Source organism: Sprattus sprattus (assembly GCF_963457725.1).
Source record: "Sprattus sprattus genome assembly, chromosome: 10".
NCBI classification, from domain to species: domain Eukaryota; kingdom Metazoa; phylum Chordata; class Actinopteri; order Clupeiformes; family Clupeidae; genus Sprattus; species Sprattus sprattus.
The window spans coordinates 19,787,672-19,812,421 of NC_137908.1; the positions used below are offsets into that span (position 1 = coordinate 19,787,672).

General features: G+C 42.3%; 2 protein-coding genes across 5 annotated transcripts; one reads left to right on the top strand and one right to left on the bottom strand.

The window, feature by feature from the left end:
* The first annotated feature begins 10,022 nt into the window (after nucleotides 1-10,022).
* Nucleotides 10,023-19,291, top strand: qrich1 (glutamine-rich 1). Of its 4 annotated transcripts, none has more exons than XM_080845766.1 (12): nucleotides 10,023-10,226; nucleotides 12,120-12,392; nucleotides 12,567-12,647; nucleotides 12,783-12,968; nucleotides 13,192-13,899; nucleotides 14,626-14,785; nucleotides 14,977-15,131; nucleotides 15,406-15,520; nucleotides 17,228-17,336; nucleotides 17,552-17,703; nucleotides 18,005-18,095; nucleotides 18,574-19,291. In XM_080845766.1, exons 2-12 carry the CDS (start codon nucleotides 12,135-12,137, stop codon nucleotides 18,761-18,763), a joined length of 2,205 nt encoding a protein of 734 aa, XP_080701892.1. In that variant the 5' UTR covers nucleotides 10,023-10,226; nucleotides 12,120-12,134; the 3' UTR covers nucleotides 18,764-19,291. The 4 variants fall into 4 exon arrangements, with proteins under 4 accessions (XP_080701892.1, XP_080701893.1, XP_080701894.1 ...); XM_080845767.1 differs by having other exon boundaries at nucleotides 14,632-14,785; XM_080845768.1 differs by having other exon boundaries at nucleotides 12,831-12,968.
* A 687-nt stretch (nucleotides 19,292-19,978) lies between these two features.
* Nucleotides 19,979-22,995, bottom strand: rpusd4 (RNA pseudouridine synthase D4). The gene is made up of 7 exons (XM_080846584.1): nucleotides 22,687-22,995; nucleotides 22,380-22,551; nucleotides 22,048-22,252; nucleotides 21,853-21,946; nucleotides 21,425-21,575; nucleotides 20,498-20,595; nucleotides 19,979-20,328 (listed from the first exon to the last, which is right to left on the bottom strand). The coding sequence occupies exons 1-7, from the start codon at nucleotides 22,918-22,920 to the stop codon at nucleotides 20,131-20,133; spliced, it is 1,152 nt and encodes a 383-aa protein (XP_080702710.1). The 5' UTR covers nucleotides 22,921-22,995; the 3' UTR covers nucleotides 19,979-20,130.
* Between the last annotated feature and the right edge of the window lie 1,755 nt (nucleotides 22,996-24,750).

A 24,750-nucleotide genomic window follows, 5' to 3' on the forward strand; every position in this document is an offset into this window, starting at 1 on the left:
CCTGTCATCCATCTCCATCCATTCAAAACCCATCTAGAAAAAAAAAAAAATCAAACCAATGCTGAGGAAACTCATCCAAATATGTTGCCAGTTATATGGTTGCACAGCAGTTCATCATTTTTATACTCCCAATCTTATCCCATAATAGCTGAATAATGTCAGACACGTCACAATTTTGCAGATCCAGTTCTTTACAAATGAAAATGTGAAACAGGCCAATCATTGCAGAGCATTTGGATAAAGATCTGGTACAACATAGGAAAATAAAGAGTGTTCATAAATTGTCTCTATAGAATATCTATTAATATTCAAAGAATCCAATCGAATACTTTACAGATAAGCATACAAACAAATTTAAGTAAGGCTGTTCAGATCTATAGAACCATTGAATTTTAGTTTCAATATGTACCCCAGCGCCAAGCCAACTGAAAGACCAAAGTCTTCCAAACCATCTGTGATGCCTTGTTTCCTGAATTTTACCCAGGCACGACCACTGGTGGGGGTCTAGCAACTGCTAAGCTTTCAGTTGCAGCTCACAACCATCTTTATCATACAGGCCAACCCATTATTCACATGCTGCTCAATTCTTTCAAAGCTGTAAACAAACAAAAATACCCTTTTTGAGGGCAATATGTTGTGAATCTTGCATTAGAGAGATGTATAACCATTAGAGAGAAATTAAAACCATTTATAACACATGAACAAAAATTCAGAGTCCAGAAAATTAAGACGGAAAAGGCATTGATAGATCTCAGACCACAGACTATGGTTAACTTCTATGTCCATTTATTTTCTTATTTACTTACTAGTGGGTTCAGAGTTTCGTCTTGTTGTACACTAAGCTACTCACACGGGAGCACTAAATCAAAATCCAACTTTTTGTCAAATTCAGCGAATTGTTCCTCACGGACCTCTAGCTGTCTGTTCAATGTGTGCATACGCAGTACAGGTGCGAATTTCAAGTGGGCTCCGTGGTTAAGTGACAAACTTGGGTAATTAGCTTAGTGTAAGTGGTAAATCTCCTAATTGAAGAGCACTATGGTTTCATTCTCCTCACAAAACAAAACCATAGGGCAATTTAGTTGGGGTGAACCACCTTCTCTGAGTTAACTTACCCAGGTTTGTCACTAAACCACGCATTTGGAATAATACCACCTGTTTCTGGAAATGGGAAACAAACAAAGTGGCTAGGACCAAGCAATAAACAATTCCAGCCAATCAACATGTTGCTCCAGAAGCATGGAAGGGAGGGGTGTAATTTGATTGATATTTGAACTCAACAGCCAAAAACCTTTTACCAGAATCACAGACTGCAGCTTTAATTAAAATAATGCACCTGAGGGCTGTACTATGAAGCAAGGTTACTGCGGCTTATCTAGGCAACATTAATGGTGTAACTTCCTGATGACTATCAAATGAGAGTCAACAGTGTATACAGCAATACCTTTGTTAGGTCCCTTTTTTATTTTAAGTTACATTTTTTTATTTTTAGTATATTATTCTGTCAGTCCAGCATAAATGGAGGGCTGGAACAGCTCAATAGAATATAAGACAGGAATGTGAACTACTGTTTTTTTTTAATTGGGCAATCAAAACAATTAGTATGATATACTGTATAAAGGGTGGACATTGAACTGAACTGAAAAAAATAGCAAGAGGGGGCCCTCCTCTAGATGTCACAAGCGCAGCCCTTATTTCTGCTTCCTGTGAACACACAAATAAGCTAAGTGTAGGCTATACATCTCATCTTTACTCAGCATTCAGCACTTAGAATACGTCATTTAATGTAAAATATTCAATTTAATCCTGGACTTTGAATCAAGTTGTCCTTGCACAATAGCCCTACAGCCTAGGGAGTAGACCTTCATTCATTAACAGTGAGTTACGGGTACATTTCAATAGGTCTACTGTAGCCCATGTGTAGGCTATAATTAAATAATTGTAATTGTTTTCACATATTAAGCTAGACTAAATTACGTGTCCTTACATCTCAATCATAAATATGCAGAACGTAGGGCAAAATAGGGTAGAGAACATAGCCTAGCCTACGATAAAAAAAACTGTATCAACTTACAAATGTAACGGCAATGCACTGCCAACAAGCCTCCTTGGCCTTTTTGGCCACCATGGTGTTATGGTTTATTTAAACTCTTAATGATCATAATCAGTGCATTCCTTCGTTGACATCAAACCAATGGTCATAAACCCAGCCTGCATTTGTGAATAAGCCTTTTTTTATGCAAACATGCACAAACTTCAGTCACCAAGTCAACAAATGTAAACAACATCCTAATCACCATTGTAGTACCATTTAACATTAATAAAGGATATCAGGGTTTGTGAAGTAAACTGAAGGTTAAACTCCATTCATAGTACAGCCCTCATATACGCAACAAGACTTCAAAATCGAAAATTAGTGTATCAGAGAAATATATACTTTGGCCTTAAGTAACTGGCAGTACAATGCAAGCAGCACATTTCTTATTGGGATTGACCTCTGACAGAAAGTTCTTAAATCAAATGACACCTACTTCTGTCATTATAGACTGAATCTGTCATTGCAGCATTACTGGGCTTTTAAGCTGTCAAACCGTAATTATCATCAAGACGACTTAGCCCTTTATTTCAGGCAAAGGTAGAGGATAAGGGGACTTCAAGCCATAAGGGTGGTGGAGGAGTGATGTAGAAGGGAATGAAATGTGAAAGGGAAGGGGAGACAGCTTGCTGTGGACCAAATGTTGCAGATGCAGTAGTTGTGGGTGTACTCGAAAGGCGGTGTACAGTGCTTTGTTCTTTGAATTAATGGGAAACTCTGCAAATTGATATGGAAAGTGGGCTACTGGATAGGGAGGAGACTGAAGGGGCAGGAATCCAGGTGGGTTTGGATGTGGCTGTTCACCTTTTGCTATGGAAAAAGGTTTACCTGAATAGAGGGAAGAAGGGTAGAAAAATGGGAAGGGTAGTGGTTGGGAGGATGGTTATGGAGGTTGCTTCTGTTTCTGAGGTGCAGCTTTTGTTGTGATAGATGCTGCTGTAGTGTAGAGGTCTAGAGTGGAGGAGTTGAGGCAGACTGCATGTTGGAGATTTAGCAGCCCCACTCTGGTAGAAATGCAGACACTGTGGAAAGGGCAGTGAGTAGGGTGGTGGTTTGGAGGAAGTTTCAGGGGCTGATTGACAGGGGACAAATGTTGTTGTTGTTGTTGAGGTAAGGTGGCTTCTGTGGTTGACTTGGTTTTCAGGGCAGCAGGTGAGTCTTTATTCGGAACGTGATCTGCATGGGCAGAAACTTCTCCAGGGCTCTCTAGATGGCTGGGGGCAGGGCAGGCAAAAGTTAATTCCCCATCTGCTGACCTGAAGAAGAGCAGAAGCTCTTCACACTAAATAAGAGGATTCAGATCATGAATCAGCAGTTGCTTATTCAAACTGTAATAATTACGGTAGGTTAGACAGCTTCAAACACGCAACTTAACCATTTCTGTAAAGGAAGAAAAAAAGCGAAACAAACTACTTGCCCTTAACCCTAACCTTCAAAGTTGGTGTTAACTGCATTGAAGTTGCACCTTTACCACAACGCATCTGATGTATGGTCTGTAACTCGGGGCTGTCATTGTCTACATAAATAAACTGTGCATTAAATAATATTCGAAAAGACACTCATAACATTAAAATTCTTTATTCATCTATCATACTGTACAAAACGGTAATATTCCAAAAAGACAAATTGGCTATTCAAATATCATAGCAGTATATGGCATCAGCATTTTGCCTACTTAGCCTACATCAATAAGAATTCTGGTCAATCAAATCCTCACAATTTCCTAATCAGAATGCCCTTCTATGTGTAGCTACAGGTTTGTCAAACATTTGGATTTTGGATTTGGATTGTTAATAGGCCCAGGTGGCCACCTGTTGGAGAAATTATGTTACAGCAGGTTTGACAAGGAAAAAGATCTATCAATTACATAAAAAAAATCTATCTTCCCGCCAAACACTATTCTCCTTTCACACCTCCGGGAAATAGAGTTAGATTTTTTTAAAGCAGTATGAATTATCTACAAACTATTCATGTTTGCTTCCTATGTCTGAAGTTGCCAGATGAAGTCCAGTGAGGGACTGTGCTTGTCTACACATCTTAGAGTACATGTGTATACAATAAAGTTGGCAACCTAATAAAGTGCTTTCATGTAGCAAAAGTAAGAAAGAAACATGTAGATAGATACAACAACACTCCACACAACACAAACACTATGCTGATATTGTTTTAAAATCATGCAATACATTCACATACATTCATCTCAATGCTGATCATTCAGTGTAGAAAACAATACCAGTTCTGAATCATTGGACCGGGGAATGAGAGAGCACTGGGTGGCCTCATTTTGACAGCTGCGCTGTAATCCAATCAGTGGGAAAGTCACAAGGAGTTGAAATCCTCAGTGGAAACACATCAAGGGGTCTATAGGTCAGTGATGTCATCTGTACTACCCATGCTGTCCCAGTCGTCTGATTCCTCTAAGTGCAGGTTGAGGTCTTTTGTAGATAGAGGAGACTGACCTTCTGACCCCAATGGTTGGGAGTGATGCAGCGAGCCCCCAAAGCATTGAGGTCGCACAGGACTGGAGGAAGCATCCAGAGCCCACCTGTAGGCGATATGTGTGGGTGTTGAAGGGGCAGTGGCACTGCCTGTTTGTGGACAGTATGGCTCCAGGCCTCGAGTCCAAGATGGAGGTGGTGGTGTGAAGAGGCTGCCCACACCTGGGGTGTCATCAAAATGGAGTGCATTGTCAATACTTCGAGTAAGACTGATGGGTGATGGGGGACACAAATCAAACTCAATGAGAGACAAGATGCAATCCCTTTCACTCCAGTCGAGTCCATGTGACCACAGAGGTGTGGGGTATGAGTCACACATGGTGCTGTGTGTGGTGCTGTCTGAATTACTGTCCTTTTGAACCTGTAGTGTAGTGACATCATCATAGTTGCGAATCACGGAGGTGCTAACATCTGCGTTGGCACGTTGGTGGGCTGCCCAGTTATTGGGTATAAGCTCTGCCCAGTGTCTGTCTGGCATCCTCCATGGCCCCATGGGCAGGTTCTCCAGCATCCTGTCCCAACAAGATCCCGGCCTCCCCCTCTGTGGTGCCTCTGGCCTCCCGTCTCCTCTGCGATTGCTCCCCCTGGGTCTCCAGAAAACCCAAGATGCCAGCAGGAGCAGGGAGTAGCTCCAAGTCAGTTCCAACAATCGTGCAGAGAACTGACCCAACCACCAGCCCCAGCCAAAGCGCCTCCAGTCCCCAAGCAAGCCATAAATCCAGAGGACTCCGTGGATCTGAAGAGCATAGCTTAGTGCTCCCAAGACAGCACACAAAGATAACACTCGCCTCGCCCGATTTTCAACACGCTTTGCTGCTGACCACTGTGGAACAGGAGTCCTTACTGACTGACGAGGGCTCAGAGTTTGGAAGAGGAGACCCAAGCAGAGAGGCAAGCCCCAGCAAACTGAAAAAGTCTGTAGCATTAAGGGTAGAGCAGGAGACAGGGCCTGGGAGAGGATATCAGCCCCAAAGAGAAGAGAGCAGTGTAGGGCCACTAGTCCTCCAGTAACACGGGGGCGCTGCAGAGCAGGGGGCAGGAGATTCAGCCTCTGCCCACGCAAAACAATCATTGCCAGTACAACCTGTGCCCACAGCAGAAGCGGAAGTGGCAAATTGTACAGGGCAGAGAGAGCAGGCCGTGGCAGTAGGTGCCGCGTACCATACGGGTCAATCATGAAATGAGCACACCTCAATACCCCCGCTAGCAGCAGCAAAATATTTGCCATGGGTAGGGAAATACTGTAAGGACGAAGCAGACCAACGGCACTTGTCATCCCCCAGAGGGCGCCACAAACCAACAGCAGGAACAGGGCAGCACAGCCGAACACATGCAGCTCCCAGGCAAAGGCCAGAGTACGGCTGAGGTCTTCCCACTGAAGGGTGGTTCCATTAGGCCCAGATGGTGCCACACAGACACTCAAACCCAGCAGACAAGGGCGTGAATAATCAGAGAACCCTCGCTGTGTTATTGGTCCTAGAAAAGCACCAATCCTCACCAAGGCACTTTGTTGTGGTTCATCTCTCTCTGAAATAGAGATAGAAGGAGAAGGACAGAAACAGGACAGAGAAAAAGTTAAAAATTAACAATCCAAATAAAGAATTCATGAAATTCACGTAATGTCAGAACATACGGCATTTGACATACTTGATGTCTCGGATAGCATATCTGGCACCATCTTTGTAAGGTTTGAAATTTCTTGACCTGTGCAAAATAAATAAAAGACTTAAAGCATGCAGAATGGAGATCTTGTTATAAATGACAAGTATTGAACATGTACTGTAGCTTGTATTTTATGCGTTTAATGTGCAATAACCATAACTGCACCTGATACCTGTTTGATGTGACTGGATATTTTGTGTAGCCATGTGTTTGCCGTTATTCTGTAGGTGCGGTAAGTGAGGGTTTGTAGTGATGCTTGAATCAGCTAGAGTTAGCTGGGAGCTGGGCAGCTGATCAGCAGAGACAGTGGCACCATCTGGTGTGATGTCCTCAGAATGCCCTTGCACTATACCAGTGTCTTTCCCCTGAGCCATATTTGATTCCATGCTGTCATCACTGCCTTTCCCATTTAGAGTTTGAATGTCTGGAAGTGTCTGGGTCGTTGTGAAATGCAGATTTGCTTCTTTTTGGAACGTATTAATGGCCTCTATCATACTCTGCCAATAACTGTTAACAGATTTAACTGGTGAGAATGTAGAAGTAGTGGTTGGGATACTCTGTGTTGATGTGCCTTGTTTAGGACTGTTGGAGCTAACATCCTGTGGTGTTTGCATCTCAGTAATGTCAGGAGACCAGCCATCCATTGACTGAATCTGCCGCTGTGTCAAGGGAGGTGCAGAATGGTACCATGTATCTTCCCAGTCTTTATTTTCATCCAGCTCCTGTGCAATCATGTTTTCTCCCAGAAGGCTGACAGAAGGGGCCAACCCTTGTTTTAACTCATTATGTACCTCTTGAATTCCACTTCCAACTCCAGAATTCTTCATCATTCGTGTTAAGGACATGAATGAGCCCTCCAAAGTCCGGGAGATTCGGTTACTGATCTTATGCTCAGGCCATGCAGAGGTCACAGAGGTGGAGGGAGGTCTGTTGTCTTCATTATTAGTCCCTCCAGAGCCTGCCTCTGATAGAGGGGAAGTCACAGACTCAGAGATGCTTGGTTTTGTTGAGTTCATAGTGGAACTGCCAGTTGAGCCACGCAGCAGGAGGAGTGTCATGGCAAGAGAAAAAATCCAATGCATGTTCCACAGCATTTTCAGTAGTCAGTTGAATCATAAAAGCTGCAAAATATAACATATATTTTTTAGAATGCACACATTATGATATGAATATGATACATTTAGAGCCTTTCTGAATACACAAAACAAAAAAATGTAAGGATCACGGTCTGTAAATTAAATTTTTTAGAGCTCCTTTTGCCACTTTAAGATGAAGAGTTACTGTCAAAAGGTCTGTATACAGGACTTTTTTCTGAGATTAGATTAAGATAATTTGGCTAATCAGGCTTATCGAGTGGCAGCAGTTGTAATGTTTAGACAGCTTTGCACTGATTGTTAATCTCGATCTGACCAAGTCCTGACTAGTAGCCGTACTAACACATGTTTACCAATCACGCTTATGTACATGGAGCAGAAATATAAGAGGTCCACATAAGAGGAATATGTTTATTTGAACATAGCAAGTTCTAATAACTTCCTTCAACTGAGATGCCCTGACAGAATTGATCAAGTGTTTCAGCAGTAGACCAAATAATCAATACATAAAAATACAAGCTTACAGCAAAAGGGGCTGTGGTCGAAGTCATAGTAAAAAAAGTAAATGACAAATATATGAAAAAGCTTGACATTACTCCCGTCTCGAGCTAAATACTGTTTACATTATCTACTTAGATAAATAAGCAACAAACTGTTTTCCACCCACCTGCTTTTATTCAAACCAGCCTTCGAAATGAGTCAGTGGTTTAGGTAATGTGGTGGAAATCCTACACCACAGATGATTAGATTCTCAGAATGTCGACCACACTCTTTCCACTTACATGATGTATCATAGGTCCCCAGCTGGCAGCACCTCCTAGAAATGGTGCAGGACTTCTGAGTTCTTAACTTCCAAATTATCTTTTAATCCATCCAGAAAATGTCATGTTCCACTGACGATATCCGAATGATGAACTGAATTCCATCTGGCCTGTAACATTGTAGTCTCTTCTTCCTAATGAGAGCATATGCACCTGGGCTGAACGTTCAGCTTTCTCTTCCTGTGTCACTACACAGCTGGTTTGGGGTAATCTCCTCAGTCGAAAGGATTTCTGTAAGATCATTAAGTGACAAGTAGTGCATATGGAGGTTAGAAAACACACACATGTTTACACACATATTTTTGTTTATCACATTAAGCATAGGAATTGTTTTCAACTTAGTGAACATGTTATTTATGTGTAAGACTACTGTCAAGATGGATTACAGCATTGCTATAGCCTACAGTCCCTGCCTTCACCCTCAGGATCCCAGCACAAACAGCTTAATCTTCTGTGTGACAGTGGTAACCTTAACTGACTGTGTTAAAAGAGGTTTAAATAGACTGTCACACTGACACGGACACCATCTCGCACACTCAGGCATAGGTACAGACTTAAAACCCTGATTGCTTCAATGATTAAGTTTGAGTCGTAGCCTAAAGAGACATCATGAGGCATATAGAATCAATATCAATATCCTGTACCACATTGTGGTCCATTTGAGTGTGATGTTTGGTTTAGGAGAAATAGGAATATGATTTTGCATGCTTTTTACCGTAGAATTCCACGTTTTCAGTGATCTTAATTCAAAGTGGGTCAGAGTAGGGTTAAGGGGGGAGACCGTGGGAATTAACTCCTTCATTTCTTCTGAAGAAGATACATGAGTGCGTACTGCGGATCTAGTCTGGTCTACCTTAAGAGCGCGGCCTGGCAGCATGTTGTAGGGTGAACAGGGGGAGGCCCTCGCAAGCACATGCCTAGCTCTTTAAGGCGGACTGAAGCAAATAAAGTGCCGTTAAAGGCATATACACCCGATACGCTTACACAGTGCCTCTTGCAATTTGACAGATCAGTAGCTTCTTACACTAAATGAATGCTAATTTTAATACATTTATCGGCCAGACATCAGGATTTCAGTGAGAAGTTTAATTTCTGCAGTTTATATATATTTTATAACTTATAAAACATTTACTGTTTTGATGCTAGGCCACTTTTCCCATAATTTCAAACGTCCATGAGTAGTAATAACCTGTTGTTCTTCATGACATAATATAGCTTATTCTGCGAAGCTGTTTGTCTATGTTCGGTTAGAAACGTATTCCTTAGACTAGACCTTCAAGACTAGACTAAAATACTTATACATCTGTGGTGATGTACCACATATTCTGTGTGGAGGAATGAGCATATGGAAATATATTGGTAAAGGCTTTGTTTAGTAGGCAACACCAACAAAATAGTCGTGCACAGACAATTGAATGCAAATTATTAGGATATTAGAGTTGAACGCTACATTAAAAAAAAAAAAAACACTGGCAGTAGCCTAAATGAGTGCCACATTTTACTTCATGAAATGCTCTAAAGGTAATGCTCACCAATTTGCACGTTACAGGCAAAAGAATATCCACACAAGTATGAGAAACCGAATGTTCACTCGGGTCACATAGGCCCCTAGAAATATCAAATAGTCTACCCTGTAAACGTTCAGTGTAAAATGTAGAATCTGTTTACATTTGTGTGTTTGTATACAAATTATACCTATTACTCCACTAGGGAAACATGTCATTTGTCTTCGTGTTTACTTTTTTGTTATTGGAGGGGGCCTCGGGTACACGCAATGCACGTTCCCGGTGTAATGAAATGTGTCGATGTATGTTCCTCGTGCACGAACTAGGAAATGTGTTTATGGAAGACGTGTAGCCGGAAGGGGGAGCTCTGATTCCGTCTTCAGTCTTCTCTGAAACGGCCTTCGGTTATCAGGACAGTCCGGGGACGTGTGCTGTGACAGAGGGCCTACTTCCGTCTGCATTCAACTGTTTAGCTAGTTATATACAATACATTAGTATTTCTTTCATTACCGCATCAATCCGTGCAATCCAATATTAGCTCACTAAACACGGTAAGATACTTCACTTGCTCCTTCTTATGCAGATAGTTTTCTAGATATAATTTTTATGACAGCGCAGATATCTAAACTGCGGACAAATAAGCCCACGTCATGTCATTTCGGTATTGTTTTTCGCTTCAGTAAATTGGACGATATAAAATAATCGTGCAAGGTTACAGATACCACAACCTCATTCCAAAGCGTGATGACATGTGGACAGCAATGAATAAGTTGGAGTTTCGTGGGGTTTTTATTTTTGAACGGAGTGTTTTGGCGGAACGGGCGGTTTAGGTTTTATTTAAGGTAGCATGGGAAGATGCATGTTTAGCCAACATTAGCTATCAGTTTGTTGCTTGGTATTCCTGGTCCTTAATATCGCCACACAGTCTTTGAAATACTGTGTAATGTGTTTTTTCTTAAGAATGTATTCATAAGGAAGAGTAGTTGTTAAATTAGCCAAAATGTTTGCTTTACGTTGAATCATGCTAGCGGACTAGCTAGTTGGTATAACATAATTACATGATGCGGTAACGTTAATGGTTAGCTTTGGAGCTAATATTAGCTAGCTAAAGTTAGCAGACTGGTTCATTTGATACCAACTTGTTAGCTAACGTGAGCTAGCCATCCAGAGAACATGCAAACAGACCAGAGTAAACCATCTTAACTATGTGATTGTCAGAACTTGCATCTTCTACTAGACCTGTTTCAGATGTAACATAGTGTATCTGAAGGTACGCGAGTGTAATGTGAAGATGTGTGTTAGACAGATCAACTGTGTCAAAGGGGAGCAGCTGGGTTGACTTTCCCAGCATTTTGCACAGCTGCCCAGCGCTGAGTTACAGTGCAATGCAAACAGCCCCACCCTCTCAGGTATTGGTGTATGAATTCTGCTGGCCTATTCAGACATACAAGTGAACCCAGCTTAATTACGTGTATTGGTAAAGTGTGTCATTCTATAATTTGCCATTGTGTTATTGGTAGTGTATGATGAACTACCACGTATGTTGCATTTTTGAAAATGCACTTGCGCCTAAGCAGTATTTGACAAAGAAGGCTTAATAGTTGGCAATATTATATGGTTTATGGTGGAGGATTTGTTGAAAAACACTTGTATGACTTGGCATACTTTATGATAAACGTTACCAATGCATGTCAGAATAGTTCCTACACATTCTTGTTATGTTAAAGTCCCATGCTTGTTAGTTTTTATGTTGAAAGAATTATTACAACGAATGTAAAGAAACTGTTTAATCTTGCCTGTCATGTCAGACAATGGTATTCCATTTTCACTTTTTTATATGCTTAAACGTGCCGAAAAGGATGTTAATGATTCTTACAAACCACTTTAGTCCTTCCCACCCTTTAGTATGTGTTGCAGCCAATACACAGACCAATTGGCAGGAAAGGATGTCTGTCTTTTTGGAAAGTTACAGAGTGGTTTATGGCTACAGATTAAATGATAGTTGCTGATTAGAAAGCCCAGGAAAGTCTTGGAAATTAATTTGTTTTCTGAGCGCATCTATTTTCAAGATTGCTATTTTATTGCAAACCGCAGCTATGAGATATGAACCAGTGTCCTCAAGATAGTAAGTAAATAACTGATACTGTGGTTAAGGCTAGCAATAACAACTAACCCTTGCACTCTCCTGTCACGTACACCGCCAAAAGCTAAGAGTACGTGCATACAATTTACAAATGGGATAATATATGTCATGGAAAAGACCTTCAGAAATAAGTCATTATTGTAATATTCTTTTGACCTTGACTTTGACTATTTTAAAGATTTTAAGAAATGTTCCAAGTGAATGTACAAGCAACTTCTTTATTTCATATTGATGCCCCGTGTGTACTGAATGTCATACTGTGCAGTGGTAAATCAACGCGTTCGATGTGATTGTGCCACAGGCTCCAGGGGACGCCATGAGTGAGCCGATGGAGGGCGGCACGGTCTCCTTTGATGAGTACGTGAGGCAGAAGGCCCGCTCAGTGCCACAGCATCGTATGAAAGAGTTTCTGGAATCTCTGGCCGCTAAAGGCCCCGAAGTGCTGCAGGAGTTCAGCCAGCAGGGTGGCACTGCAACCACCACCACCACCACCATGGTCTACCAGCAAGGGGGCAACTGCATCTACACAGACAGCACAGAGGTGGCAGGCTCCCTGCTGGAGCTTGCCTGTCCAGTAAGGGTCTTTTTCAATATTAGCCAGTAAATGGTATTAAATGGAGTTTTAGGGGGGGGAAAGGAATGGGGAAATGCACACACATAGGACAATGGTATGAAGCTAAAAGTAGTGTGTGTTAAAGGTGTCTGCTGAATAACTGAATGTAAATTTAACCCTGCTTTGTCTGAGCAGGTGCAGGTTACATCTGCACAGATCACGCCACAGCTTGCTGCAGCTGTGCATCAGGCCTCTGAGCAGCAGATCCAGGTGCAGGTCAGTAGCTAAACCACCCGACAGAATACCTTGATAAATCAAAACAAAAATGAATATCACAAGAATATCTGTCATGTCACTGCTAACTAAATGCAGATACAATACAGTTGTTTTTGTTTTCCTCAAAACTCTTAGCCCACCCATCAAGCCATACAAATGTCCCCATGTCATTCTACATGGCAGGTGCAAATCCAAGGGGATCAGGGTCAGACAGTGGGTCAGGTGCTACAGGTTTCATCACCTTCTCATCAGCAGCTGCAAGGCATCACGGCTGCACAGCTAGTGCAGCAGGGAGAACTCACGGAAGAACAGCATCAACAGGTACATTCAGTGTTCAGACATATATTCAACTCACTCACACACACACACATACACACATATAGACACTCCTATATCCTATACCCTATACATTCCCCTATGTATACCTTAATGCTTTGCATGTGTTTCTAGTGGACAGCCAAAGACATGCCATAACATCTGCTAAATACATACTATATTAGCTCACACACCATCTCACTTAAACTATGCTGTGTGTTCTACTCAGATCCAGGCGCAGCTGGTGGCGGCAGTGGCAGGTGGGCAGCAGATCCAAATCCAGACAGTTGAGACCATGTCTCCCATGCAACAGGGCCTGCACCAAGGCTCCCCCCGCGAGGCTGATCGCCCCGTTGCCGTGCTGCAGCCGGCCAAGAAGCGCAAAGTGGACATGCCGATGACCACCGTGTCGTACGCACTGCCGCAGGGCCAGCAGTTAGCCACCGTGCTGGCCATTCCACAGGGCCAGGGCCAGCAGAGCTACGTGTCCCTGCGGCCTGACCTGCTGACGGTAGACAGCACGCATCTGTACAGTGCCACCGGCACCCTCACGGGCCCCTCAGGCGAGACCTGGACCATCCCCGTCTACTCGGCGCCCCAGCCACAGGGCGTGGCCCACATCGCCATCCCACAGGAGGCCTACAACGCTGCAATGCAGCTGCAGTCGCTTCCCATTGCCACAGGGACTTCGCTTGACGACAAGGACAAGGACAAAATGACTATCAGCGGGGTGTTACAGTCACACGGGTCGGGGTTGGGCACGCAGGAGGAGGTGGTGCAGATGTTCCCGGCGCAGTTCATGAACGGCAACATCCACATCCCTGTGGCTGTGCAGACATTGGGCGGGGCCTATTCTGGGGCGACCCAGCAGTTGCACATCTGGGACCCGCAGCAGGGGCAAATAGTAGACGGCGGGGAGCAGCAGCTCCACTTACAGGTCAGACACGGGACAGGGAGGGCCTCAGGCACTGCTTTTGCCTAACTCTTTTAAGCCATGTAATTTTTTTCTACTAAATAAATGTTATATAAATTCATATTTATAATATATTACGTCAGAATAGAAGGGGTGTAATGTTGCCATTGTACTGGCAGGACTCAATACACATATCCTTGTAGTACTCAACATGTCCTTGATAAATATCAGTCCCTTTCTTGCATTCAGCTCCACCCATATAGTACCCAACATAAATCCTGTAAGTTGGAGGACTGCACTAGTTATGTTATAAGGGATGGTTTGCCTAATTATGTGTGTGTGTGTGTGTATATATATATATATATATATATATATATATATATATATATATTAAATGGACCTGTGCCTAACATGAACCAATCCGAAGAATGGAACGATACATAGCTAATTGTAAAAACAATCCAGCCACAGAGCTCTGCTCAAATATAATTATGAAAATATTTAATTGATGAAATATTTAAGTTCAATGGACTGATGATGAAATGATATTGATAATGTTGAACTATTCAAATGTAAAAAAGAAAGTTTAAGAAAAAGGTATGCCTCAGCTGATGAGTGAGTGAAAGGTTATATGAGCGTCTCAGTCTTTGCACTGTGGTGTTGGTCATTTTTTAAAGGTTTCCAAAGTTGGAGAGCCACTGGTATACGGTGCCATTGAGTGTTGTTGAGTCTGTTCTGGGTGTTGTCCAGGCGCAGGTAGAGGAAGGGCAGCAGGGCGAGGCCACCGCAGAGCTGATGCTCCCCGACTCGCTAAAGCCAGAGGAGGGACTGGAGGTGTGGCGCCTATGGGTGCTCCGCAAGAATGCCGAGATGGATAAGGAGGAGCAGAACAAGCTGGCCCCCATTGGACGTGAGTACTGGAGGGCCGTTAGACAAACCTTTGCACTGTTGGCTTTGTTTAGAGATGCGCTAGGGGGAACTTGGCTAGACTGCATCAGGATCCTTTGATAGCTGTGTTCTTTGAATGGACTTAACTTTGTAAATAAATTGATTTAACCCTTCCTCTATTTCTCTGTGGTTCTCTCATTCTTTCTCTTGCAGGTCGTCAGCCTCTGCGGTTCCGTGAGGACCTGGTGTCGAGTGCCGTAGCTGAGCTTAGCGTGGCCCTGTCCCTAATGACACAGGAGTCCAAAGACCTGGAGGGGGAGTGCTTTGAGGCTGATGCCCTCTACTATGTGTTCCTATGTATTCAAAAGGTAGAGAGCTGCTGATATCTAGCCATTTCTCCTCTTAGCAACTGAAGCCCAACTTTGTAAGGATACTTTGATGATACAGAGGTCCTGGGTTCAATTGAATTGATACAAAAATCAAATCGAAAATTGTTCATTCACATTACAAATCCTTTCTTAAAAAATATACATTGTAGGGTAATATTGTGTCTTTAAAGTCAACTAAAAATAAAATCACATAAGTGTTGTATTTGATGTTTATAATTTCATTCTTTATTTCATCCCATTCTTTCCGCAATAGTACCTGTTTGAAAATGGCCGGGTGGACGACATCTTCTCCGATCCTTACTACGTACGCTTCTCGCAGTGTTTACACAAAGTGCTTGAAGAGTACAGGCCTAATGTACATCCACTAGGTAAGAAATCCTCCAGATCAGTGTGTGGTGACAAACGTTTGTGAGAACGAGCACTAAGTGCTTTGTGGAAGCCCCTGGAGATGGAGACTTATTCAAATCTTTAAATCTGTTGTCTTGTGTGGTTGTGATGATGATAATGGTAATGGTAATAATGACTTGGAGAAAAGGACATGTTGAGTAAGCCTGATGATATAAGCATTATAAACAGATGCTTCCTAAAAAACTCTCCAGTCTAAATCCTTATACAGTCATGGACAAAAATATTGGCACCCCTGCACTTCTGTCAGATAATGCACCACTTCTCCCAGAAAAGTGTTGCAATTACAAATGCTTTTGTATTCACATGTTTATTTACTTAGTTTGCATTGGAAAAACACAACAAATCTGAGAAATAATGCCAAATCTGACTTTATTCCACATAAAACTCAAAAAAGGGCCGGACAAAATTATTGGCACCCTTTCAAAATTATAAGAAATAATTGTATTTTAAGCATGTAATGCTCCTTTAATCTTTATTTAAACTCACCTGTGGCAAGCCACAGATGCTGGTTATATAGAAATACCAGTTAAAATGGAGCAAAGTTGACTCAACCTTTGTGTTGTGTGTCTGTGTATACCACACTTAGCATGGAGTCCATCTCCAGAGATCTTAATGTTCCTGTGTCCACTGTGAGCAGTGTCATCAACAAGTTTACAGCCCATGGCATTGTCACTAACCTCCCTGGATGTGGAAGGAAGAGAAAAATTGATGACAGAATGCAACAAAAGATTGTATGAATGGTGGATAAATAACTTAAAACAACTTCCAAATAAATTCAAGCTACAAAGACAAAGGGTACAACGGTGTCAGCTTTCACTATCCGTCGCCATTTGAATGAAATGGGATGCTATGGTAGGAGACCCAGAGGACCCCACTGCTGACACAGAGACATAAAAAAGCCAGACTGGAGTTTGACAACTTTCTTGGGGAAGCCAAAATCATTCTGGGAGAACGTCCTGTGGATAGATGAGACCAAAGTAGATCTTTTTGGTAAAGCAGTTTACAGACAACGAAATGAGGCCTTCAAAGAAAAGAACACGGTCCCTACAGGCTAATATGGTGGGGCTGGACCGAAGTTTTGGGGTTGCTTTGCTGCTTCTGGAACCTGATGCCTTGACTGTGTGCATGGCATCAGGAAATCTGAGGACTACCAAATAATTTTTGGGCCCAGTGTCAGAAAGCTGGGTCTCCGTCAGAGGACATGGGTCTTCCAGCAGGATAATGACCCATAGCACACTTCAAAAAGTACCCAGAAATGGACACCTCATTAATGGTTACAGGAAGCAATTGATTAGATATTTGTATTTTTTTATTTTTAAGGGTGTTCTACCCATTATAAAGTTGATGGTGCCAATAATTTTGTCCGCTCTTTTCTGAGTTTTATGTGGAATTTTAAGCTTTCATCTCTTTTACTGGGATGACAATTTTAAGCAAACTATATTGGGTAGGCCTCAGTTTCTCTCTCTCTCTCTCTCTCTCTCACAAACAAACAAACAAACATACATACATACATACATACATACATACATACATACATACATACATACATACATACATACATACATACAAACACTCACTCATAGCATATCTGATGCTGTATGATGCCGTGTTGTGGGTTGAGCTGAAGGGTAACTGACCACATGTGTGTTGGCCTCTCTTCCTTCCAGGTTACATCATCCCTAGTCACGTGACTGAAGAGATGCTGTGGGAGTGCAAGCAGCTCGGGGCCCACTCACCCTCCACCCTCCTCTTCACGCTCATGTACTTCAACACCAAGTGAGTGGATCTCTCTTTCTCTTTTCTTCCTCATTACTATGTTATGCTTAGTCTGTCCGTCTGTCTCTTTCCACTGTCTTCCCTTCCCTTTGTCCGTCTCTCACTTCTCTGTCCCATTCTACATGTATCATACAGTAACCATCTTTGTTTACATTTACCTGCATGAGGGGCTCATTTGAATAGCAGTTCACCATGATACCTTATGTCTGCGTCAGGTATTTCCAGCTGACCTCAGTGGAGCAGCATATGAAGGTGGCCTTCTCCAAAGTGCTGAGACACACTAAGAAGAACCCATCCAACCCCAAGGACAAGAGTACTACCATCCGATACCTGAAGGGCTCTGGGCCCCATCACCTTGGCCAAAAGGGTGAGGGACTCAGCACTACAGCACCTGCTCATTGTCAAAACACAAACGAAGGGATGTCTGTAAAATCTCCTCTTTCAGTTATGCCTTCAAAGTTTCATCATTGTTGTAACTATAGAAGTATCACATGTAACAATAGCTACTTCACCTGCACTTCACCTGCCTGTGGTAATTAGTAGTAATAGTAGTAGTAATACCTTAATGCTGACAAGGGAAGCACCCATGCAGAACTGGTGTATTACTTTGCTATTGGTCAGGAATAGATGTCTCCATACACAAACTAACTTGTATTATGTTGCCATAGTGACTGATGACATGTATGCAGAGCAGTCAGAAGACCCTGAGAACCCCCTGCGCTGTCCTATCAAACTCTACGATTTTTACCTCTTCAAATGGTGAGTCTGACCTTTGACCTTGTTGGTGTTTTTTGTGAACCCATTTGTCGTCTTGGTAGTAAGCGGTTGAGTGCTACATACAATGTATGTATTTCATGACATGTTATCAGTGCAAATATATGAATATGTATGGCCAGGTGCATTCGGTTATCGCCAGAAGTAATATCTAATTTTTACACTTTTTAGAGAAACCAAAACCTCACTTTCTGTGCCTGACTTCCTGAAGATTCAGAGACATGACTTGCAAGAATCTCATTATCATCCAAATGCTTTAAGTGTCGCAGTCTTGCAGAATATTTTAACAATTTTTAGCCGTAGACAATGTTACAGTGCAGTTCATATTTTAATAACGTCTTAATCCGACTGTAGCTCCTTGTGATCCTTGTCATTACTTTGCTGTGTCCTTGTTCTGGCCTAGTTTTCTACTGTTTAGGTTGTCTTTGTTCATCATCTATCTTTTTCCATATTCCCTCTGCAGTCCTCAGTGTGCCAAGGGGCGGAATGACACATACTACTTAACTCCGGAGCCAGTGGTCGTGCCCAACAGCCCCATCTGGTACTCCACACAGCCAATCCCCAGCCAACAGTTGGAGCATATGCTCACACGCATCAGCATGGTGCGGGAAATCCAAGAGGTCATCGCCATGGCATCCACAAATGTAAACTGACCAGAGTGAGCGTCTGTCTCTCCATTGTGGTGGATTCATCAGAACTTCTCTCTTCCAGCAGCCGTCTGGATGACTCCAGCATTTCCTGCTGGAAATTGAACCTAATGGCCTTTTCACTTTTTTTTTTTTTTTACATAAAATATATATAAGAATATGTACACCTAAAGATACATCTCTGTTAAATCACCTTCTGACAGCTACTATCATGATATCTACCACAGTGAATGGAACTTCTGTTAAGGTAGCTCAGTCATGGACTGTACGTTTAATTCCACCAGTTTCCCCACACCCAAACCTCATTTGCAAGTTTTTGTGAAGTAAGTACCCGATTTCTTTGGTGGAAACAAACAGACCTAAGACAAAGTACAAAGCTTGGGAAGATGTTCCCTACATACACACTCACAGCTCTCTAACCCGCCCAAACTGATTTCACCAGTGAGGAAGATCCTACTGAGCAGGGTCATGGCTCCCTGTAGCACGTCATCTGCAGTATGATATATTAAATGTGATTTCTGTTTTGCTTTTTATTTTTATATCTGTATGTATAATCTCCCTGTCTGTAATGAAATACTGGAGTTGGGAGGTTATACAGGAAAAGTTCATGGTTTCAAACATGCTTTTTGTACAGTTATTGTCCTGTGTGGTGTGTTGCAGTTTAGAAAGGTTGCTTCCCATTGTTAATGCTGTTTTTATCTTAGTCAAAAGTTGTGTTTTACAGGTAGGTGATTTTAGTGGATGGCTTTTTAAGGAACACCAAATCATATTGGTATACATCTTTCTCTTTGCCTTCACCCACTACTGTTTTAGTGACCAATGAGATATTTGTGGGGCTAATTTCAGGTTGAAGAGAATTCTTAAATATCAGCAGATATATTATATATTATTAATATATATTAGCTTGTGTATGCAAAACACTTGAAACATATTCACCAACATAAGGTAACATTTGGGGAAAGTCATGGCTATTTAACACATGGGCAAAGTTGCTTTTAGCAAAGGATTCATAATATTTGACTTTTACAACAGCTATAGACAAGATATAACTGGCATCCCTTAATATGCCATCTGTGTTCATGATTGTTAATTGTCCTCCTAGAACTTAAAGCCTCCAGAAATGCATGTACATACACACCAATCTCAACAAATGCAGAATATTTAGGGAGTGATAACGGAAAAAAACAAGTTTATTATCAACAACTGATAATAATGAGCACGATAAGCCTTGTCCAAATCAGGGCCTGCTATGAGCAGTTTGATTAGTTTAGCTGGCATCATTGGTTTCTATACCACAGGATTCGCCCAGTCATCAGAGGCTTCTTCACACAACTGGGCTAGAGCCTGTTGTATTTTAGTGTGAATGTCTCAATTCATGGTTTCTCTGGTAGTGAAAGCTGTAGCCGTTGCACAGAGCTTGTGAAGAACCTGGGTAACCGGCAGGATACAGTGAGGTCACGGTGACCTTTGAACCCGGGGATTGTCAGCTTGTGATGGTGTAGGTGCAGAGGAAGGTGCCGTGCTTTGCTCTGTTCCAAGCCTAGGTGGCGCAAAACTCCCTCTGGCAGTTGCTGAACAAAAAGATGCACAGAAAGGTAGAATTGTGATTTACATCCAAAGGCGTAAAGAAATGCCCATCTGCATTGTGTTTATTGGTGCAGGAGAGGCATAGCAAAACATTTCAGTTTATTGACAAAATGGAAATTTTAGTTTAAGTCAGATGTGAGTTGAGGTGCTTACCTGAGGTGCTAGCTTATTCCAGTGGGCATATTTATGGTCCCCCAGGACGACGCACCCCATCGCCAAAGCCATGTGGACACGCAACTGGTGCTTCACGGCTTAAAAACAAAGCAAAAAAGAAAAGTAGTTACAGATCACTATAAATGTTTGCTGGCCTGGCACTACCAGACTAGCCTGGTGACACCAGCCTACGTATTTCCGCCTGAATTGATTTCAAGCTCATACTCAGTCTGGCCCAACCCCGTTGACAATCGTCTCCAGGACTCAAAATCCAACCGCACCAATCAGCGAACAGTTCAGAGCTGTGACGCAAAACTCACCTTGGAGGAAGAGACACGAAAAGCTATCGGGAAAGTTGTCTCAACTCTCGAGAACATCAGAAAATTAAAAGGAGAACAAGAGTATTGTCTTGTAAGTTTTATGATTGGAAAGGACGTCGTAGCTCTTCTCCCAACTGGCTTTGGGAAGAGTTTAATCTACCGAATGCTTACCAAACGTTGCAGATTGGTTAAGGGAACTCCAATGATTTTAAACCTCAAGCTAAGCACCCGCCCATCTCGGAAACGAAAATGAACGGGGTTAGGCCAGACTGACTGACGGAAAAAAATTGAGTCACAGGCTGGTAATGGCCAGGCTACTACCAGACCATGGCTATTGCTAAATTGAATTTTAAAAAGCTGCCTTCTTAGATGTGGGATTGATTAGCGAATGGACTCACTAGACAGCTGAAGGTAAATAGGTTTTTGGTGCAGCCTACATCACCTGGAAGAATTTGATTGAGTTCTACATTTCAGCCAACGAGTGGGCTAAGGAGAGTCTTAGATTCAATCCCTTTCAGTTCAAGGTTAATGAAAACTACGATCAAAATCATCCCAAATGAGAATAACCTGTCCACAACAGACCCGTACCAAATACCAGCCTACTGACCTGTGACTGGCTGGAGCTCCACAAGGCTGCAGGTATGGGTACTGTCCAGCACACGGTACTGAGTCACTGCGCTATGGGCATGACGGTTGGCTCGCACCCGAGTCACACCCTCTCCATCACCACTGGTTTGGAAGAGTGGACTAAGCCCCATCTGATGGGAGATAATTGTTTTTATGGTTTGAAGGGCATGATGTCAGTGAATTCCAATCATGTGTACATTTGTGGGAATATATTCACTATAGTGTGAGTCACTTAAATCAGCTTTAGCTGTATCTATTAGGCTTTGATGGAGAGAAACTGGTTCAATAAGGTAAAATGCACAAAATGTGTGTTAACAGGCCAATGCAGACAGGCAATTTAATCAATTTATAATAATGTGATGCTTTTTAACTTTACCTCTATCTGTATCTGTAATCTGTAGCAGTTACCTTAAAGTGAGGTTGAGCTCCAGTGACCTCTCTCTCAATGACAGGTATATCTACTATCCCCTCTGAGGGCACAGGTACTCCAACGGCCACCGCCCTGCAAAGCAAAATGAAACATGTTCAACTGAAGATGTTTGTTCCTTCAGGAGTGGGGGAGAGAAGCACAGGCAATGTCTGAAATCCCATAGATTTATGTACCAGTACTTCCTCTCCACTTGAAGGCCTTTGAAGAGGGTGTGGATGTGGTCAGCTGCCTCTTCTGTTTGGGCAAGCAGTAGAGTGCCAGTTGTGTCTTTGTCCAGACTGTGACAAATGTGCAGCCGAGTCTCTGTTCTCATGCCATGGAGCATTTTCGCCAAAACTGGCAACACACTTTTTATACTGGTGGTGGCACCCGTTGTATCTAAACAGAAGGTGAGAGTTCCGTAGGAATATTAATACAGCATTTTTGACATTCGCCTTTTGCACGGCACAAAAGTGTCCCTATTTTAACAAGAAATATATGCATCTAAATTAGCATAAACTCGTACCGTGCACTGGAACTCCATACGGTTTGTTGATCGCGATAACATCTTGATTTTGAAAAACTATGCTTTTGTGTAAGACTTTGGCTAGCACGTTTGGGTGGACACTTTGTAACTGTTGGGTAAGTTGCTTAAGTTGTGTGACTCGGCGCTGCAACGGGGAGACGTCAGAGAGAGTCTGAAAAACATAAGCATGTGGAGCCACATTTGTTAGGTCGACATGACTCCTGAATTATCAGACAGGTTCACCAAGAAATAACACATGCATGCAATGTACAGTGTTTAGGTTAGCATACATAGTTTGTTCACCAACCTCTTTGAGCTTTGGTGTTTTTCGGCTATTGGGTTTCCCACTAGACTCCCGTTCTCGCTGCACAAGGTCAATAGCTTTAAGACCCCTCTTGTTTTCAGATGCTGGTCCACCGTTTTCTTTCCTCAGAGTACTTATAGGTGAGCGGGCAAACTGCTGACATGATGGCCACGTTTTCAGACAATAATGACATGTGTTACCTATGCCACAATTCACAAGAAGTTTAGTCCTCTTCATTCTTTAGTATAACACGTTATACCTTAGCGCCTATAAGGACTTTGATAATGCTAAATGCAATAAGCTCAACACAGACGATTTGTAAGCATGTGAACTTCAGAGGACGATTGAGGGATCAATTCCGGGTTACGAGCCTTCAGCTAGATGTCAAAGTAAAAGCTGAGTGAAGTCTTGGTAAGAATGTGAGAATGGACGCTCTATGTGAAGGATCAGGATGCGTAGATGGCATATACCTTCACAGCCTACCTTTTCTGAATCTTTATATTAATCTATTTCTTATGTTCATCTCCTGTTAATCCTCAAATATTGGCAACCTAGATGCCGACTGGTGAAAATTACGCTAAGACATATTGCTAAACTAGCTAGTAGTAGTAATACTTTTATTTTGAATCGTTTATCCCAACCCTAATGATGCTTTGAAGCCTATGCTTTTTATTGATTTAAACTATTTATTCATATAGCACCATTAACGTTAAGGTAAGGTATTTAGCAGACACCTTTGCTTTGTCCAAAGCGACTTACAAAGCATTAGATTAAAAAAACAGTCCAAACTAAAATGAGTAAATTCAGTATTAAGAATAATGTGTATAAATTCAATTTCCTTGTAAATCACTCTGGATAAAAACGTTTGCTAAACGACTAAATGTCAATGTAAATGTCATATTTTTTTTCTGTCGGATTCTACCACTAGACCATATGCCTTTGAATGTCATTGTCCAATCAGTTAACAGCCAGGCAGTCAAGGCAAAAGTCGTGCTTAAAATGGGCCCGCCTCTTCAGGGCGATTTGGGGTGAAGTTAATTTCGCCCCAGACCTCTCCCATTGACTCCCATGTTAAATTCATTTTTTTCACAAAACACAACCAGATGGTAGTGTCGATGCCGGATCGTAGTCGTTACCGGATCGTAGTCCAACACATCGCGCATGCTCAAACACAAACGGTTTACAGCAGGCTCAATATCAACATATCTGGCTTGTCTTAACGCATAATGTAGGTTTATTTAACTTAATGTTTTATAATGTTGTAAACCAGGGGTTTTCAACTGGTTTTGTCCCAGGGACCACCTTTCTGACTAGAAAGTATTCGCGGCCCACTGATGTACCTGCACGCGCGTGTTTGTAACCGCCCCCGTCGACACGCCCCCTCCCCCCGCACAGATAGTCTGCCTGTAGCACTTGTCAGTGTAATTTCTTCGCTGAATATGGGTATACATTAGTATGTTTCAGGCCATGGGGATATTAAGATTGACATATTTTTCTTATTTGAGAAAGAAAATATTAATATAAAAAAAAATTTAATGGTGAACTGCTCAACATAGGCTCATGTCGCGGACCCACTGCAATGCCGTCACGGACCACCAGGGGGCCGCGGACCCCTGGTTGAAAACCCCTGTTGTAAACGGTTAAAAGCATAAGGTTCATCGTCAACATATGGGGCTGGTCTTAACGCATAATACGGGTACATTTAATGTTATATTTAATTGTGTTGTAAACGGTTAACAGCATAAGGCTCAACGTCAACATATGGGGCTATTTTGTATAACTGTTACTAGTAATGAATGGACTGCTTAACTAACAATTCAATAAACATGGAGCTTAACATCATAAGCCTTGATGGATTACCTGGCTCGTTGTAACAGTGTCGCAAAGTGACGCATGCGCGACTACGATCCGGTAACAACTACGATCCGGCATCGACAGGTAATCCCGCACACGGTTTACGGCAGAAGGCTCAACATCAATTTATAGGGCTGGTTTTATGATGTGGGTATAATGTGGGTTTATTTAACGTTATATTTAATAATGTTGTAAAAGGTTTACAGCATAAAG